Source organism: Dendrobates tinctorius, unplaced genomic scaffold (assembly GCF_039654945.1).
Source record: "Dendrobates tinctorius isolate UK_male_01 unplaced genomic scaffold, ASM3965494v1 ptg000070l, whole genome shotgun sequence".
In the NCBI taxonomy this organism is placed as follows: domain Eukaryota; kingdom Metazoa; phylum Chordata; class Amphibia; order Anura; family Dendrobatidae; genus Dendrobates; species Dendrobates tinctorius.
Window position 1 is genome coordinate 63,703,751 of NW_027361738.1, and position 19,748 is coordinate 63,723,498.

General features: G+C 41.9%; 1 protein-coding gene across 1 annotated transcript in view; it reads left to right on the forward strand.

Annotated features, from left to right (window-relative positions):
- Nucleotides 1–9,763: 9,763 nt before the first annotated feature.
- LOC141095632 (uncharacterized) overlaps nucleotides 9,764–19,748 on the forward strand; it is a 38,818-nt gene continuing 28,833 nt past the window's right edge. The window contains exon 1 of the mRNA XM_073581767.1: nucleotides 9,764–10,314. Coding sequence (XP_073437868.1) covers nucleotides 9,771–10,314 — 544 coding nt within the window. The 5' untranslated portion in view covers nucleotides 9,764–9,770. The remainder of the gene's footprint in view (nucleotides 10,315–19,748) is intronic.

Below are 19,748 nucleotides of genomic sequence, written 5' to 3' on the forward strand. Positions count from 1 at the left end.
CCCGCATTGTTCGGCGGTTATATAAGAGCAGCACTGTGCCCTGGTTTTTTGTATATCCTTTTGTAGTGGACATGTGGGTGGTGGTATTTCTAATTGGGTTTCCCCCCTTTTTAATGTTCATGTATTGTATGTATTTTTACATGTAATAGAGATTGTTATATTTTGTTTACTTGAGTTCATATCTCTTTTTTTCGGTTTCTATGTATTTTTTGAACTCAAATATGGGTCCAATATTTAGTAAGGGGCTATATAGTAGTATATGATATGTTTCAATATGCTCCATTTTTGGATTTCAACATCTCCGTTAAGTAGAGTTCATAGGAACATCTGACAGGAGGAACTCCAGTGTAACCTAGTACTGAGAGTACTTCACTATAGGCGCAAAAGGGAGACGTTCAGAAAAGGCACATATGTTGGCGGAGTGTTGGAACGAAGTACTTCGTCTTGTCTGGAAGTTGGCTGAGCTCCTGACCCGGAGGACACGGCATGGATGCGGGCACCTGTATGCACAACAGACTGTGAGTAAAGCTTTGGAACTACATGCCCTGGTGTCCTCCACTTACTCCAGCGCCAACACCCTCAGCACTGCTATATCTCTGTGCTGACACTGCACCATCTACAGCTCTCCCCTATCTCTTCACCTACACTGCCCTGGGACTACTGCCCTACCTGTGGAGGGCCACAACATCATTGCTGCACTACACCATCTGTCCCAGAGGATCTGCTCGTGGGTCGCCCCTCACACCCAGGGCAGCAGGGTACCCGGTACCTAGCCGGTGTCAGGGAGATGTGTCACAGCAGCAGTGACCTGGTCCGTGGCCCTGGGCGCCCAGTATCAATGGCGGTGATGTTAATGGTGTTAAAGTTTATTTGAATAGTTTGTGACGCCACCCGTGATGTTTGGCAAGGGAGGTGGTAAGTCAACGCTGCATGCAGATCCACTGGGACTGATGGTGTGGTGCAGCAAAGATGGTGTAGCTCCCCACAGGTGGAGCTGTAGTCCCAGGGCAGTGTAGGTGCAATGGATGAGGAGAGGCGCAGAATGGTATAGATGCTGGTACCCAGATGTAGCGGTGCTGAAGGTCTTAACGGCGAATGAATGGAGGACACCAGGGCTTGCAGTTTCAAAGCTTTACTCTCAGTTCGTGGTACCCACTGGTTCCTGCCTCCATGCCGTGTCCTCTGGGGTAGAGACTCAATCAACCTCCCGGGCAAGGCAGGGTTCTCCTCTCCAACACTCCGCCAACATGTGCATTTCCTGAACGACTCCTCTATTGCGCCTTTAGTGTGAAGAGCTCCAGTACCGTGGTAACTCTGAAGTTCCTCCTGTCAGATGTTCCTAGAACTATACTTCTATGACAGACAGCTGCAGCCTCTATCGGGGACTCCTCTCAGAGTCCTGGCTCGCGAATCGGTTGCTGTTGTGTCCCAAGTCTTGGATGGGAGTAGTGCATTTACAGCCAACTACTCCACCGGTGTCTGCTACAGAACCATAAGTGTCCATACAACCTCGGGGACCGGGCCCCGGCCTTGCGCTGAGAACCTATAGGCAGGGTTCCTTTTCCAACCCACAACTCCTCTCTGTTCTCCTACTCCTTCGTTCCGCCCTGTTCCTTCTCTCTCTTATGGAAGCTTAGGTTGCAGGTCTACGTCTTTCTCCTCTTCTCTTTTCTGTGCCAGCTGGCTCAGATCACTGAGGCAGCTGCAGCACTCTTTCTAAACTGAACTCAAACTGAACTCAAAACTAACTTCAGAACTGAACTCCTTCTCGCCTGACCTCCTGTCAGACTGGCCTACACTTCTAAGCTTTCCCCCTCTTTTATACTAACTCCACCCACCTCCCAGCACATCTTGTCTTACGAAGCAGGGTTCCACGAAGGGTGCTCTGCTACCCCTAGCCTGAAGCTGCTAGGCGGACCTACTGAACTATCCTGTGTGTGGGATGCAGGAGTTAGTGTGGAAAGGAGTTCCCAACTTACCTATTTGGTGGGGCACTACACCTTAGGAGAAGGTGCAGTACCTTTGTGGCGACTGAGCCTCAGGGGCGCCACGCTCGCTGCGTCGGCTTAACACCTTTCTTGCCGAACACCACAGGTGGCGTCACGAATCATTCAATGAACATTTCTGCAATTTACAATGGGCGCCGAGGGCCACGGATCGGGTCATAGCTGCCGTGACAACAACCCCTCTCGTGGAGATCCGCGGGCCCGGTACCGAGTACCCCACAGCCCTGGGAGGGCGACCCAACTGTTTTCCCAACATGTCTTATACATAGAGATACTTGTGTTAGTCCAATGAATAGCTGTTTAAGTAACACTGTCTCCTGATTGTCTGCCCTGTTGGATCCGCGAACCTGTTAACAGGTGGATAGGTGATAACTTGTTTTCACAGGACGACCTCTTTAACTAAAGGGCCTTTTACACATAGCGATATCGCTAGCGATATCGCTAAAGCGTCACCGATTTTGTGACGCAACATCGATATCGCTAGCGATCTCACTTTTTGTGACATGTACCTGTGACCACCCCCCCGCTGGATATCACTGATCGCGCTCGAATGCCCTAGGCCACTTTTTCCTCGTTGGTGTCTCGCTGGTGCCGACTACACTGTGTTCCAAATTATTATGCAAATTGGATTTAAGTGTCATAAAGATGTAATTTTTTGCTTATCAAATAAACTCATAGATGGTATTGTGTATCAGGGCTCTTTGGATCACTGAAATCAATTTCAAATGCCTGTGATAATTAGTTTATAAGATGAGCTCAATTAAAGGAAAGCTACTTAAGAATGATGTTCCACATTATTAAGCAGGGCACAGGTATCAATGAATTTAGGAATTAAAAATGATCTCTCTGCTGCTGAAAAGCATCAAATAGTGCAATGCCTTGGTCAAGAGATGAAAACATTAGATATTTCCCAAAAACTTAAACGTGATCATTGTACTGTTAAGAGATTTGTGGTTGATTCTGAGCACAGACATGTTTGTGCTGATAAAGGCAGAATGAGGAAGGTTTCTGCCAGGCAAGTTCATTGGATTAATAGAGTGGTTGCTAAAAAGCCATTACAAACCAGCAAACAGATATTTAAAGCTGCTGGTGCCTCTGGAGTCCCTCGAACCTCAAGGTGTAGGATCCTTCAAAAGCTTGCTGTGGTGTATAAATCTACTATTCGGCCACCCCTAAACAGTGTTCACAAGCAGAAATGGTTGCAGTGGGCCCAGACATACATGAAGACTAATTTTCAAACAGTCTTGTTTACTGATGAGTGTCGAGCAACCCTGGATGGTCCAGATGGATGGAGTAGTGGATGGCTGGTGGATGGCCACTATGTCCCAACAAGGCTGCGACGTCAGCAAGGAGGTGGAGGAGTCATGTTTTGGGCCGGAATCATGGGGAAACAGCTAATGGGGCCCTTTAAGGTTCCTGAAGGTGTGAAAATGACCTCTGCAAAGTATATAGAGTTTCTGACTGACAGCTGTCTTCCATGGTATAAAAAGCAGAAACGTGACTTCAGGAGCAAAATCCTCTTCATGCATGACAATGCACCATCTCATGCTGCAAAGAATACCTCTGATCATTGGCTGCTATGGGCATAAGAGGAGATAAACTCATGGTGTGGCCACCATCTTCCCCTGACCTCAACCCTATAGAGAACCTTTGGAGTATCATCAAGCAAAAGATCTATGAGGGTGGGAGGCCGGTCACATCAGAACAGCAGCTCTGGGAGGCTATTCTGACTTCATGCAAAGAAATCCAAGCAGTAACTCTCCAAAAACTCACAAGTTCAATGGATGCAAGAATTGTGAAGGTGATATCAAAGAAGGGTTCCTATGTTAACATGTAACTTGGCCTGTTAAGCTATTTAACTCCAAAATATCCTTTTTGTTCAGTGAATGTGACCTCCTAATGCTGCAAATTCCACAAATGAACATTTTCAGTTCTTTAAAACATAGTTCTGCTTCACGTCACTTGTCTCATCTATTGCATTTTTTCTAGGCTGTATTGTGCATAAATATGTGACTTCAGATTTTGTATTAGTCTAGCCTGGTGAAGAGACCTGAGTAGTCTCGAAAGCTTGCAATGTGTTACCATCTTTTCAGTTAGCCATTAAAAGGTATCAACCACTGAGGACTCTCAATCCTGAATATTTTTCTATCAAATGTTTAGAAATTCTACTGTGCCTAATAATTTGGAACAGTGCAATTTGAGTTTTTATTCATTTTGGAGATTATACTGTTATCATTGGGAGGTTTCTTCAATAAAATTTAATGTACACTCTAACGGGTGATGACTTTTATTAGACTGACTGTCATTTGTACCGACTATTTAGTTAAATCAGAGAAAAATATCATTTGCATAATAATTTGGAACACAGTGTAGTGATGCATGGACGCAGGCGGAAGTCGTCATCATCGCTGTGGTGTGATAGGTAAGAGCAACCGCCGAGCATCGCTGGATCATTGCTGCGTCACTGGTAAGATCTGCCTGTTTGGCAGCTCACTAGCGACCATTTAGCGATGCACCAGCGATCCTGACCGGGTCGTATCGTTGCCAGGATTGCTGGTGCATCGCTAAATGTAACGGGACCCTAATACATTTTGATTGCAGACATCCAAGCCATTGTACTTTGTATGTGCAACTTTTAAGTAACTCATAAAAGTTTCTTACTTAAAGAAACACTCCCATGAAAATTTTTACTGGGTCAACATGCATAAATGTACATTCATTTACTCACCGATCACCATCTTCCGTGGTTTTCAGCACCAGTCTGGTCCTCTTTTGGGTCATGTGACTTCTATTCCAACTTCTTGGCTCACGCTGGGATTTATTTGTGAGACGGAAGTTGCTTACACTATGTAAATCTATAGAGCATCAGAACGGAGCTAACAAGGATTGCACTGTAGTAATGACTCCCAACCCACAAATGAACCCCAGTGTGAGCTGAGAAGTGGGAATCGCAGTCACGTGAGTAAGAAGAGGATCAGGGCTCCACTGTAAACTGGGGAAGATGGTGATCCGTGAGTATATTACTGCACTTATACTACAATGCATATACATTTAAATACCGGTAGGTTTATCCAATACAAATTTTCATCACTGTGCTTTTTTAAGTAAATAGCTTCTTCAGAGAGGAAGAGGATGGGAACTGTAGCGCCCCATTTAGATTAGAAGCAGTAATCCTAAAAGTCAAAATTGATCCTTTAAAGAGCATTGCCAATCAGGATATGAAGCTGAACCAGAAACTCCATTTGCAGACATGTGTTTCAGGTTGTTTGCCCCTCATCAGTGTAAAGCAGAAGAACTGATTTGTGTGGATAAGAGGCCTCGAGGAGATGTTCTAAAGGGTAAAGTATCTCCTTCTGAGAGCACCATGATGTTGATGTAGGGAGACTACTACGCCATGCAATGTTTCTTTTGCTTTGCACTGATGAGAGGCAAACATCCCAAAACTTGGGTCTGCAACTGGAATTTCTGGTTTGACTTTTTATCTTAAGTCATATGGTAAGGCATTTTTAAGGGTCGATATAGAGTTATAGAATTGCTACTTATAATATGTGACACTAGTTGAAGCATTTCTTTCACATGAATCAGACAACAGATAGTAAGGGCCCCGTTCCACGCTTCAATGTCCCAGCGATCCCACCAATGATCCGACGTGGATGAGATCGCTGGGACATAGTTAGCTGATCACTGGTGAGCTGTCACATAGGCAGACACACCAGCGATCAGGACCAGCGTGCATGCTGGTATCCAGGGTAAACAGCGGGTAACTATGAGCCACGCGGCACTTAGGTACCCGCAGTTTACCCTGGATACCATCTCCCAGCGCCTGCTGTATGGCGCTGGGAGCTCGCTGATCGTTGGTCTCTCGCTGTCACACGCAGTGATGTGTGCTGCCCAGTGGGAGACCAACAATAGATTTATGGCCCAGACCATTTGGCAACGATTAACGATCAGCCAACTGATCGTTGATCGTTGCTACTTGTCACATGCAACGATGTCGTTTCGACATCGCTGCAACGTCACCAAACTGGTGACATTGCAACGATATCGTTCACAATATCGTAGTGTGTAACGGGGCCTTAAGATGAGTGCACCCTGAAGGGCAGTGTCCTAGCTGCTTGAACCCTGCACTTCTGACCATTAAACCCTTTTGAAGGTAACTTATGTGAATTCAATAGCAGTTAAGACAAAAGAATCTGACTGCTGACTGAGAACTCCAGGTTTTATTTCTTCAGTAAGATTAATAAACTTTGCTTAATGTTCTGTTGATTTTGTCTGTAAAGTGAAAAAAGTTTTTGAAGGCACTAAATTTAAGATAACTCAGGATGCCACTGTAAGTGCCTTTGAAAGTTGCTTACTTGAAGGGGTTGTCTGATTTAGAAAAACATGTTTTCAATACCTTATTAGAGAACTATTCTCGAATTTGAAAGTTACACTGTAATTATAGGAAAGAAGAACTTCCCAATTTTTCAGGGTCCAACCGCTAGGACCTCCACTGATTCCATTAACTGGAACTCTGAAGAGCCCTGTGTGAATAGAGGAGAGATCAATCATGTACACTACCTCTCCATTCAATCGTAATAACAGCACTAATTATACAGTAGAATAGAGGATTACTTCCCAATTTTTCAGGGTCCAACCGCTAGAACCTCCACTGATCCCATTAACCGGAGCTTTGAAGAGCACAGTGTGAAAAGAGGGAGAGGTCAATCATGTACACTACCTCTCCATTCAATCGTAATAAGACCGTTGGTCGCTGGATATAGTCAAAAAAGTGTTTGACTGATCTTCGGCACTCCCATAAGAATAAACGGAGTGACAGTGCACATGATTGACCACCAATCCATTCACACGGTGTTCTTTAGAGCGCCAGTGATTGGAACCCAGCAGTTGGATCCCTAGCAATCAGGAAGTTATCCCCTATCTCACGAGTATGTGATAACTTTTAAACTTGAGAATACCTCTTAAAGGCCAAAAAGAGCGTCTCTCTCTCTCTGGTAAACACATCATGTCAATGGATTTCAAGAACGGCATATTTTCACTGGTTCACTTCACCAGTGGAGACGCTACAGGATAGAGCAGTCATAGCCAGGACTTACTGCAGATTGTAGCTGATCACTGTGGGTCCTGACAATCTGATGATGCCCTGTGATCAGGTTATTTTGGAGGACCCTTCTAACAGAAAGGAGATGTTCAATTGGGACATACCACTTAATCAAGCTAAATTCACACATCCGAGTCCTTTTGTTATCCCCACATAGAGATGTTATACTAATAAATCTGCTAATAATTCCTATAAAACAGCAAATCAACCCACATGCCATGTACTGTACTAGTATGACCTGACTATATGCCTAGGAGATCATGTAACTACTGACTTTTCAATTTTCATTTTTTTTCTGCACAACATGGCAAAATGTCATGAAATGTTTGTCCCCTAAATTGGCGGACTTCTTAACTTTTTCTAGTTCACTTGTATCTTTCAAATATCCTAGGTAATGTTAAAGTTGGCTATGCCCATTAGAAAGCTGTCAGCCAAACATTCGTATCTTTCCTGACCCTTCATTCACATGTGAGATTGGTTGAAGGTTCATGTGTACTCAGTGGGAAAAGAGGATAAATCCACTGCCAGACAGCTCTGGCAGTGGCTTATCACTCCTATGGTCAAAAGAATCAGGCACTGTAATTCCAATTTCCTGATTCCTCTATGCCCCAATATCATCTGTCAGGGAAGAATTAGGAGGACCCTATAAATATTAGACTGTTGGTCTGTGTTGAAAAATCGTCGGGTTCTGACAACTTTCATCTAATGTGTATGGGGGCCTTAGCTGTTGTGTCAAAAACTTGTCACCTAGTGAAGTTATGATGGTGTGAAGGTCCAAGTGCTAAGGCTCTTACCAGTTATTCAGTTAATATCATATGGCTTGCTCATATCTTATATAGTCTTTTTTACTATTGACCTGTTGTGATATTCAAAGTGTAATTATCATTTAAAAAATTTTAATCGGTGGGAGACAGGGGTGGTTTGGGGCATAGAAGAACCCCCCATCAATCAATGAAACAAAGTCTCAGAATTGCTCAGCTGAGCTCTACTCAGGTTAAAATCAAGAGCATAGAAATTTTCAGAAAATCTCATCTACCAAAAAAGAGAAGTGCATAGCTGTGCTCGTAGGTGCTCGTATGACCCCTTGTTTCAATGTGTGGGATAGGTATTACCATGCAAAATGTCTGTCACATATGGTATTAATATTGAACGAGCCCTTTTGAGATAAGACAGTCATATGTCTTCTACCCTTCTGTCATTGATATGGATTTGACCCTAGTATCACCTTACTTTAATATTATGACATTACCTACTGCCTCTAGGGTACAATGGTCACATAGGGCTACCACCACCTGGAGACCCAAATGCTGGAGACCTGAGACTTATGTGACACTTAAGCCAGAGTTTGAGGAACACTATTTTGGGGCAATATATAGGAAAAAGTATGAAAAACTGTTCCTCTCCAGAAGAAAAATCTCGTTAGTGCCACCTCTACCCAACATACGTCCTTTAAAGAACTTTTACAAATGACTGAGGTTCTCATCCAAATTAGAGCCGTTCGTATGATATCTGGTGAATTAAATCAGTGCTGTAAAATGCATCCACAAACCTCTTGGCATGAAAATCTTCATAACGACCCAGCAAAAACAAAGAAAAAAATTCTCCTAGACAACTGGAGGCGAACCAAGATGTTGATAAGTTCTTCCTAATGTTCCCATTAATGCGTAAGTAAACCGAGTTTTCGATATACCTATTCTTGACTTCTGTTTTGTTTTGGTAAGTAAATTATCTAACCCTTGCAGAAATGAAGGAAGTGCTCTTGAAATCCAATAACTCTAAAACATCTTAACTATAGCTAAAGCTCCGAGGGAGGAAGAAAAAAAAAGGTTTTAGCAGTTCCAGTCTGAAAGAGGAGATTGACTGAACTACACAATGAAAAGCATTCCTGCCCTTGGCTACCATAATTAGGCGAAAACTAGGATTTACATTTATTCCAGTGGCAAACACTTAACATTATTCTTTACCTTGTTCTCAATGTGACAGCATGAGGCATACCATGGATATGTTTCATTAGGTGGAGGAGAATCTGCAGGATTCATGGATCCGTATTCATAACCCATCATCATATTATTTATAGATGTACGAGAAGCAGCGGAATTTAATTTTAAGGTAAGTTGATGGACCACTAATGCCAGTGAGTAGAGGGTTAATGGGTGGTCTCGGAGAAATTCTAAGCTAATGAAATCCGAGGAATGTTGCACATTACATTCCCCAGCTTGTAGGGTTTTTTTTTTTTTTTTTGCAGAGGTCACCACTTTGGATAGCTCTGAACTGATGATAAGTCTTTAATTGGAGGTAGCAGCTCAAGGGACTTGACTCTGCAAGTCTTCCCAAGGTATTCCAGTCATAAACCATCTCTTTTAAGATTCATCTCCGCTAAAGAAAAATATTCGAAAGCAAGATGCTACAATGGGAAACATATGATGGACTTTTTAGACATTAAAAGCGGTTTTACTTGAATGAAAGCATTTTGTAAGTGGTGGAGAACAAGTAGATGTTGACTCGTGTTTAGCTTGAGAGGTCTGCGGAGCAGGATGTGTCCATAGGATGCTAAGAAATGTAATTTTTCTAGTATTATATTTATCAGTTTATGTTGTGGATGGGTGGTTGTGATGATATTTTGTACTTCTTGTTTTTTTGCTTTTTTATTTTTGCAGATAACCATGCCGAGTCGGTGGTCCTTCACATGGATGAGTTGCTTGCTATTTCTGCCTGTATGCTATGGAGTTCCAGCTGAGAGGTGTCCTGGGGGTCAGTCCTGCACTACCAGTCCCATCGACAATGAACAGTCAAAGCCATGTGTAGGTGCCAGGTGCCCAGCTAGAGTAAGCAGAACTTCACACTCCTACCAGCAGACAGCTGGCGCTGATATCCTTTATCAGCCTTTGAGAGTGAACCAGCAGACACCAGCATCCACAAGAGTTGACTTCTCCAGTAGTCCTGACGGATTGGGTGGAGCACACAGTAACGCCACCAGGGATTGCAAAGGAATTGAATGTAAACTGCCCCTGAGGATCCGGCTGAAATCTCGAAGCAGGGTTCCCTGTACTGGAGAGGGGTGCACACTTGTCGACGGTCAACAGGGTTTGGTGCGGATGTCAGACCGGGCAGCTCACTTTATTGGGGAGGTACCAGATCTTCAATTCTCAAACGCGGAGCTAGGAGGCGCTCCACTCGGAGTTCAACTCACCTGCGACATAAAACCAGGTAAGGTTGAACCGTACTCAGAGCAATATATGTTGATTTGATGAGATCACTAGGTTAATTAAATTCTAGCATCTTCATGTTTCAAGTTTTTCAAAATGTTTGCTGCTAAAGTCAATTTTGGATAGGACCTTTACCTGTCCAATAATCTGATTAAAATATCCTACTATTTAGGCCCCTTTACATTTAGCGATGCACCAGCGATCCTGACCACGATATGACCTGGTCAGGATCGCTGGTGCATCGCTAAATGGTCGCTAGTGAGCTGCCACACAGGCAGATCTCACCGGCGATGCAGCAGCCGTCGACGGTCGCACTTATCTTTCAGATGCGGCGAGTTTGACCGTCTTCCGCCTGCGTCCATGGCTCGCTCATCGGTGCCAACAGGAAGCCGACGATGAGAAATGGACCAGGCCGATCTCGCGCAATCAGCCATAGCCAGCGGGGGAGCCGGTCGGAGGTAAGTATCACATATAGCGATATCGCTGGCAATATCACTGCTGCTTCACAAAATCGGTGACGCTTTAGCGATATTGCTAGCGATATCACTATGTGAAAAGCCCCCTTTAGAGCCTACAGCTCCTACGCAGACCTATGTGTTTCCATAGTTACAGACTACAAATAAATTACCTGTAGTCTGATCTTGCAGTCAAACTAATTCTTGATAGCATGCAGATGTTAAGGGGTATAATTGTAGGCTTAAACTATGCACAGGTCTGTTATTGTCTCTAAACCTACAGTAGATACACATTGCTTTTGTTGTGATAAGTTATTCAGATAAGTACTTTTCTTATAGTGCCCGCTCGTGTTCAAATCTTTAATTGCATCGACTTGTGCTCTTCACCGGTGTACACGCATGCGCCGTACGTCTTTCAGCTGACAGAATTATAGGGAGTTCTGCAGCTGAGCGAGCTAGCTAGGCATCAGCAACTTCTTCTTGTTTCTCGTGAGAGACGTTGAAACTTTATGTTTATACTTGAAATTCATGATGGATTTTATTTTTTAGGAAAAAAAATTTTGCAGTAAAAAAAGTTTTAGTGAAGGAGGTCAGGAGGATACTGTTGTGAACTGATCTCTACAGTGTGGATAGTCAAGAAAGCATCTACTGTCTCAGGGAGGGCAGAAAAAAGTGAGCTAGTGAAGGCAGCAGCACCGTGAATACACAGAGATCTCACGTCCAGCATGTATTACTGGGAGGGACACTCTCAGAAGGGAAAAGTCTTAAACTAATAGAAGGCAGCAAACTGGAAGTCTGAAAATGAATGATGGAATGAAAATTGCACACTGAAAATTAGTGTATATTATTTTTAACTAAAGGTTAAAATATCAACATTGGGGTCCTTGAGTTCAGGTAGGCTCGTGCACAGCTTTTGTCTTGGAAAATTAAATGAACCTGTAAATCCTTTGTAATACGGAATGATATAAAACCATTTTGACTAGGAAATTTATATTATCTACAAATAATTCACAGTAAATGTATTTAAAAAATTAGACAAAAACAATGATTTCATTCTTCCAGAATAACATTTCTGCAGTTTTGAGTCAAGATGAATAAAAGTTCATATCACCTTAGCAAATAGTTTGTTTTGCACTAATTTGAGAGTAGTTACAGATCCATCTGAAGAACGTTCCTGGCTGTTTGCAGATATTCTGCTACCATTACAGGGTTTCCACAATAGAGGCCATCTGCTGGATCATTTGGCACCAACCAAAGCAGGTCCAGGCCTGCAGACGTTTGTGGAGATCTTCACATACTCAGGGCATTTTCTACTTTGGAGTTGTCAGTATTTCTTCAGATTATTGATGTTGATTTCATAAAAGGAAACTGGATGACAGGTCCTGAAGGAGGAAGTGATTCAATGTTTTAGCTCTATTAATATGTTTCAAACAGGACAAAGGACGATTAATGGAGCCTACTGCCGGCCATTTATGTAGAACTGGTACTTTTCTGTAGACAATCCTTTGGGTTCTGCAAATCTTGTTGAAATTTCTAGTATTTCATGGTCCATGTATCACGTTCTCAGTAGTTATCCTAAAAGCCTTGGTACAAACTAGTACTTGACCAGGCCAGTGATGGTAACTAGTGGTGGGCGATTAAACAAGTCTTGTTTTTCTTGTTCACAAGACTTGTTTTTTGCGAACCGATTTATAAAATACATTGGTAGCCTTTCTAATTACCTAGTCAGGTGCCTAGAAGAGAAGCATCTGATGACGTGCTCTTTTCGTCAACTGACCGCTGCAGACAATCATTGTCCGCAGTGGTCATATGACTTCCCAATGGAGCAAGCATTGTTTCCAGAGCTGGTGCTGACCTCCAGAGCAGACTGTGCAAAAGCGCTAGTATGCCTCTCTTTTTCTTATTTTAAGTGACTCTATAACTATACAAAAATAAATATATATATTTTTGTCTACTTCAGACATCATCTTGTGCCTTGTGATGCCACCATACAGGGTGCTGTGATGTCACTAGTCTTACAGTTGGGATGAAGAAACTGCTGGCAGTAGACCATACCGGCTAATGTCTTTATTTATACGTCCCCTCTCACAAAATTCCATCTCAGACCCCAGTTTCAAAAGAAAGACAACACTTGATGTTGAAGGATTTTCCTCTTTCTGTTTGTTTTGTCTGGTTCCTCACTCTTTCAGCTACTTCTTTATGAGACTTCATTAGTATTTGAGTCCATGCATCTTGCTCTGTTCTGCATTATCCTGAGTTGTGTGTCCGGGGCACTATGCAACTGGAAGTAAAATTTGCTGAAAGGCAGCATTATGTTTCCAAGTATCAGGTTGCTTTCTTGGGGCTGCTCTCTATTTGATGTGCTGAGTGATTGTTTAATTATCCGCTGCTACAGTGACCGGCCGACACTAAATAGGATTAGGCACAAATATAGTTATATATAAAGCACAAACTACTGTATGTGTGCATGCTATCATTATCTCAGCAAAAACCTCATCAAAAGTAGATAGCAAAAATCATTGTGCATACCACAAACAATTTTAGATGACCAAATTCTGAAAAACACATGTAGCCCATCTCTGTAACCTGAACCTATCTCAAGACTATATATGTCTTGCTCTCTGTGAATGGAGAAATGGAACCATATTCACTTCTATGAGAGTTTGAAAATAACCTAGCTAAGGAAACAGTGATGTCACAGAACAAAGACAACAAGTACAATTATGTCATGGTGCTGTTGTAGTAAACACAGTGATGTCACAGTACTGTTGTAGTAAACACAGTGATGTCACGATACTGTTGTAGTAAACACAGTGATGTCGCAGTACTGTTGTAGTAAACACAGTGATGTCACAGTACTGTTGTAGTAAACACAGTGATGTCACGGTACTGTTGTAGTAAACACAGTGATGTCACAGTACTGTTATAGTAAACACAGTGATGTCACAGTACTGTTGTAGTAAACACAGTGATGTCACAGTACTGTTGTAGTAAACACAGTGATGTCACAGTACTGTTGCAGTAAACACAGTGATGTCACAGTACTGTTGTAGTAAACACAGTGATGTCACAGTACTGTTGTAGTAAACACAGTGATGTCACAGTACTGTTGTAGTAAACACAGTGAAGTCACAGTACTGTTGTAGTAAACACAGTGATGTCACAGTACTGTTGTAGTACACACAGTGATGTCACAGTACTGTTGTAGTAAACACAGTGATGTCACAGTACTGTTGTAGTAAACACATTGATGTCACGGTACTGTTGTAGTAATCACTGTGATGTCACAGTACTGTTGTAGTAAACACAGTGATGTCACGGTACTGTTGTAGTAAACACTGTGATGTCACAGTACTGTTGTATTACACAAAGTGATGTCACGGTACTGTTGTAGTAAACACAGTGATGTCACAGTACTGTTGTAGTACACACAGTGATGTCACAGTACTGTTGTAGTAAACACAGTGATGTCACAGTACTGTTGTAGTAAACACAGTGATGTCACAGTACTGTTGTAGTAAACACAGTGATGTCACAGTACTGTTGTAGTAAACACAGTGATGTCACAGTACTGTTGCAGTAAACACAGTGATGTCACAGTACTGTTGTAGTAAACACAGTGATGTCACAGTACTGTTGTAGTAAACACAGTGATGTCACAGTACTGTTGTAGTAAACACAGTGATGTCACGGTACTGTTGTAGTAAGCACAGTGATGTCACAGTACTGTTGTAGTACACACAGTGATGTCACAGTACTGATGTAGTAAACACAGTGATGTCACAGTACTGTTGTAGTAAACACTGATGTCACGGTACTGTTGTAGTAATCACTGTGATGTCACAGTACTGTTGTAGTAAACACAGTGATGTCACGGTACTGTTGTAGTAAACACTGTGATGTCACAGTACTGTTGTAGTAAACACAGTGATGTCACGGTACTGTTGTAGTAATCACTGTGATGTCACAGTACTGTTGTAGTAAACACAGTGATGTCACGGTACTGTTGTAGTAAACACTGTGATGTCACAGTACTGTTGTATTACACAAAGTGATGTCACGGTACTGTTGTAGTAAACACAGTGATGTCACAGTACTGTTGTAGTAAACACAGTGATGTCACAGTACTGTTGTAGTAAACACAGTGATGTCACGGTACTGTTGTAGTAATCACTGTGATGTCACAGTACTGTTGTAGTAAACACAGTGATGTCACGGTACTGTTGTAGTAAACACTGTGATGTCACAGTACTGTTGTATTACACAAAGTGATGTCACGGTACTGTTGTAGTAATCACTGTGATGTCACAGTACTGTTGTAGTAAACACAGTGATGTCACGGTACTGTTGTAGTAAACACTGTGATGTCACAGTACTGTTGTATTACACAAAGTGATGTCACGGTACTGTTGTAGTAAACACAGTGATGTCACAGTACTGTTGTAGTAAACACAGTGATGTCACAGTACTGTTGTAGTAAACACAGTGATGTCACGGTACTGTTGTAGTAATCACTGTGATGTCACAGTACTGTTGTAGTAAACACAGTGATGTCACGGTACTGTTGTAGTAAACACAGTGATGTCACAGTACTGTTGTAGTAAACACAGTGATGTCACGGTACTGTTGTAGTAAACACAGTGATGTCACAGTACTGTTGTAGTAAACACAGTGATGTCACGGTACTGTTGTAGTAATCACTGTGATGTCACAGTACTGTTGTAGTAAACACAGTGATGTCACGGTACTGTTGTAGTAAACACTGTGATGTCACAGTACTGTTGTATTACACAAAGTGATGTCACGGTACTGTTGTAGTAAACACAGTGATGTCACAGTACTGTTGTAGTAAACACAGTGATGTCACAGTACTGTTGTAGTAAACACAGTGATGTCACGGTACTGTTGTAGTAATCACTGTGATGTCCCAGTACTGTTGTAGTAAACACAGTGATGTCACGGTACTGTTGTAGTAAACACAGTGATGTCACAGTACTGTTGTAGTAAACAGTGATGTCACGGTACTGTTGTAGTAAACACAGTGATGTCACAGTACTGTTGTAGTAAACACAGTGATGTCACGGGACTGTTGTAGTAAACACTGTGATGTCACAGTACTGTTGTAGTAAACACAGTGATGTCACGGTACTGTTGTAGTAAACACTGTGATGTCACAGTACTGTTGTATTACACAAAGTGATGTCACGGTACTGTTGTAGTAAACACTGTGATGTCACAGTACTGTTGTAGTAAACACAGTGATGTCACAGTACTGTTGTAGTAAACACAGTGATGTTACAGTACTGTTGTAGTAAACACAGTGATGTCACAGTACTGTTGTAGTAAACACTGTGATGTCACAGTACTGTTGTATTACACAAAGTGATGTCACGGTACTGTTGTAGTAAACACTGTGATGTCACAGTACTGTTGTATTACACAAAGTGATGTCACGGTACTGTTGTAGTAAACACAGTGATGTCACAGTACTGTTGTAGTAAACACAGTGATGTCACAGTACTGTTGTAGTAAACACAGTGATGTCACGGTACTGTTGTAGTAATCACTGTGATGTCACAGTACTGTTGTAGTAAACACAGTGATGTCACGGTACTGTTGTAGTAAACACAGTGATGTCACAGTACTGTTGTAGTAAACAGTGATGTCACGGTACTGTTGTAGTAAACACAGTGATGTCACAGTACTGTTGTAGTAAACACAGTGATGTCACGGTACTGTTGTAGTAATCACTGTGATGTCACAGTAATGTTGTAGTAAACACAGTGATGTCACGGTACTGTTGTAGTAAACACTGTGATGTCACAGTACTGTTGTATTACACAAAGTGATGTCACGGTACTGTTGTAGTAAACACAGTGATGTCACAGTACTGTTGTAGTAAACACAGTGATGTCACAGTACTGTTGTAGTAAACACAGTGATGTCACGGTACTGTTGTAGTAATCACTGTGATGTCACAGTACTGTTGTAGTAAACACAGTGATGTCACGGTACTGTTGTAGTAAACATAGTGATGTCACAGTACTGTTGTAGTAAACAGTGATGTCACGGTACTGTTGTAGTAAACACAGTGATGTCACAGTACTGTTGTAGTAAACACAGTGATGTCACGGGACTGTTGTAGTAAACACTGTGATGTCACAGTACTGTTGTAGTAAACACAGTGATGTCACGGTACTGTTGTAGTAAACACTGTGATGTCACAGTACTGTTGTATTACACAAAGTGATGTCACGGTACTGTTGTAGTAAACACTGTGATGTCACAGTACTGTTGTAGTAAACACAGTGATGTCACAGTACTGTTGTAGTAAACACAGTGATGTCACAGTACTGTTGTAGTAAACACAGTGATGTCACAGTACTGTTGTAGTAAACACTGTGATGTCACAGTACTGTTGTATTACACAAAGTGATGTCACGGTACTGTTGTAGTAAACACTGTGATGTCACAGTACTGTTGTATTACACAAAGTGATGTCACGGTACTGTTGTAGTAAACACAGTGATGTCACAGTACTGTTGTAGTAAACACAGTGATGTCACAGTACTGTTGTAGTAAACACAGTGATGTCACGGTACTGTTGTAGTAATCACTGTGATGTCACAGTACTGTTGTAGTAAACACAGTGATGTCACGGTACTGTTGTAGTAAACACAGTGATGTCACAGTACTGTTGTAGTAAACAGTGATGTCACGGTACTGTTGTAGTAAACACAGTGATGTCACAGTACTGTTGTAGTAAACACAGTGATGTCACGGTACTGTTGTAGTAATCACTGTGATGTCACAGTACTGTTGTAGTAAACACAGTGATGTCACGGTACTGTTGTAGTAAACACTGTGATGTCACAGTACTGTTGTATTACACAAAGTGATGTCACGGTACTGTTGTAGTAAACACAGTGATGTCACAGTACTGTTGTAGTAAACACAGTGATGTCACAGTACTGTTGTAGTAAACACAGTGATGTCACGGTACTGTTGTAGTAATCACTGTGATGTCACAGTACTGTTGTAGTAAACACAGTGATGTCACGGTACTGTTGTAGTAAACACAGTGATGTCACAGTACTGTTGTAGTAAACAGTGATGTCACGGTACTGTTGTAGTAAACACAGTGATGTCACAGTACTGTTGTAGTAAACACAGTGATGTCACGGGACTGTTGTAGTAAACACTGTGATGTCACAGTACTGTTGTAGTAAACACAGTGATGTCACGGTACTGTTGTAGTAAACACTGTGATGTCACAGTACTGTTGTATTACACAAAGTGATGTCACGGTACTGTTGTAGTAAACACTGTGATGTCACAGTACTGTTGTAGTAAACACAGTGATGTCACAGTACTGTTGTAGTAAACACAGTGATGTCACAGTACTGTTGTAGTAAACACAGTGATGTCACAGTACTGTTGTAGTAAACACTGTGATGTCACAGTACTGTTGTATTACACAAAGTGATGTCACGGTACTGTTGTAGTAAACACTGTGATGTCACAGTACTGTTGTATTACACAAAGTGATGTCACGGTACTGTTGTAGTAAACACAGTGATGTCACAGTACTGTTGTAGTAAACACAGTGATGTCACAGTACTGTTGTAGTAAACACAGTGATGTCACGGTACTGTTGTAGTAATCACTGTGATGTCACAGTACTGTTGTAGTAAACACAGTGATGTCACGGTACTGTTGTAGTAAACACAGTGATGTCACAGTACTGTTGTAGTAAACAGTGATGTCACGGTACTGTTGTAGTAAACACAGTGATGTCACAGTACTGTTGTAGTAAACACAGTGATGTCACGGTACTGTTGTAGTAATCACTGTGATGTCACAGTACTGTTGTAGTAAACACAGTGATGTCACGGTACTGTTGTAGTAAACACTGTGATGTCACAGTACTGTTGTATTACACAAAGTGATGTCACGGTACTGTTGTAGTAAACACAGTGATGTCACAGTACTGTTGTAGTAAACACAGTGATGTCACAGTACTGTTGTAGTAAACACAGTGATGTCACGGTACTGTTGTAGTAATCACTGTGATGTCACAGTACTGTTGTAGTAAACACAGTGATGTCACGGTACTGTTGTAGTAAACACAGTGATGTCACAGTACTGTTGTAGTAAACACAGTGATGTCACGGGACTGTTGTAGTAAACACTGTGATGTCACAGTACTGTTGTAGTAAACACAGTGATGTCACGGTACTGTTGTAGTAAACACTGTGATGTCACAGTACTGTTGTATTACACAAAGTGATGTCACGGTACTGTTGTAGTAAACACTGTGATGTCACAGTACTGTTGTAGTAAACACAGTGATGTCACAGTACTGTTGTAGTAAACACAGTGATGTCACAGTACTGTTGTAGTAAACACAGTGATGTCACAGTACTGTTGTAGTAAACACTGTGATGTCACAGTACTGTTGTATTACACAAAGTGATGTCACGGTACTGTTGTAGTAAACACTGTGATGTCACAGTACTGTTGTATTACACAAAGTGATGTCACGGTACTGTTGTAGTAAACACAGTGATGTCACAGTACTGTTGTAGTAAACACAGTGATGTCACAGTACTGTTGTAGTAAACACAGTGATGTCACGGTACTGTTGTAGTAATCACTGTGATGTCACAGTACTGTTGTAGTAAACACAGTGATGTCACGGTACTGTTGTAGTAAACACAGTGATGTCACAGTACTGTTGTAGTAAACAGTGATGTCACGGTACTGTTGTAGTAAACACAGTGATGTCACAGTACTGTTGTAGTAAACACAGTGATGTCATGGGACTGTTGTAGTAAACACTGTGATGTCACAGTACTGTTGTAGTAAACACAGTGATGTCACGGTACTGTTGTAGTAAACACTGTGATGTCACAGTACTGTTGTATTACACAAAGTGATGTCACGGTACTGTTGTAGTAAACACTGTGATGTCACAGTA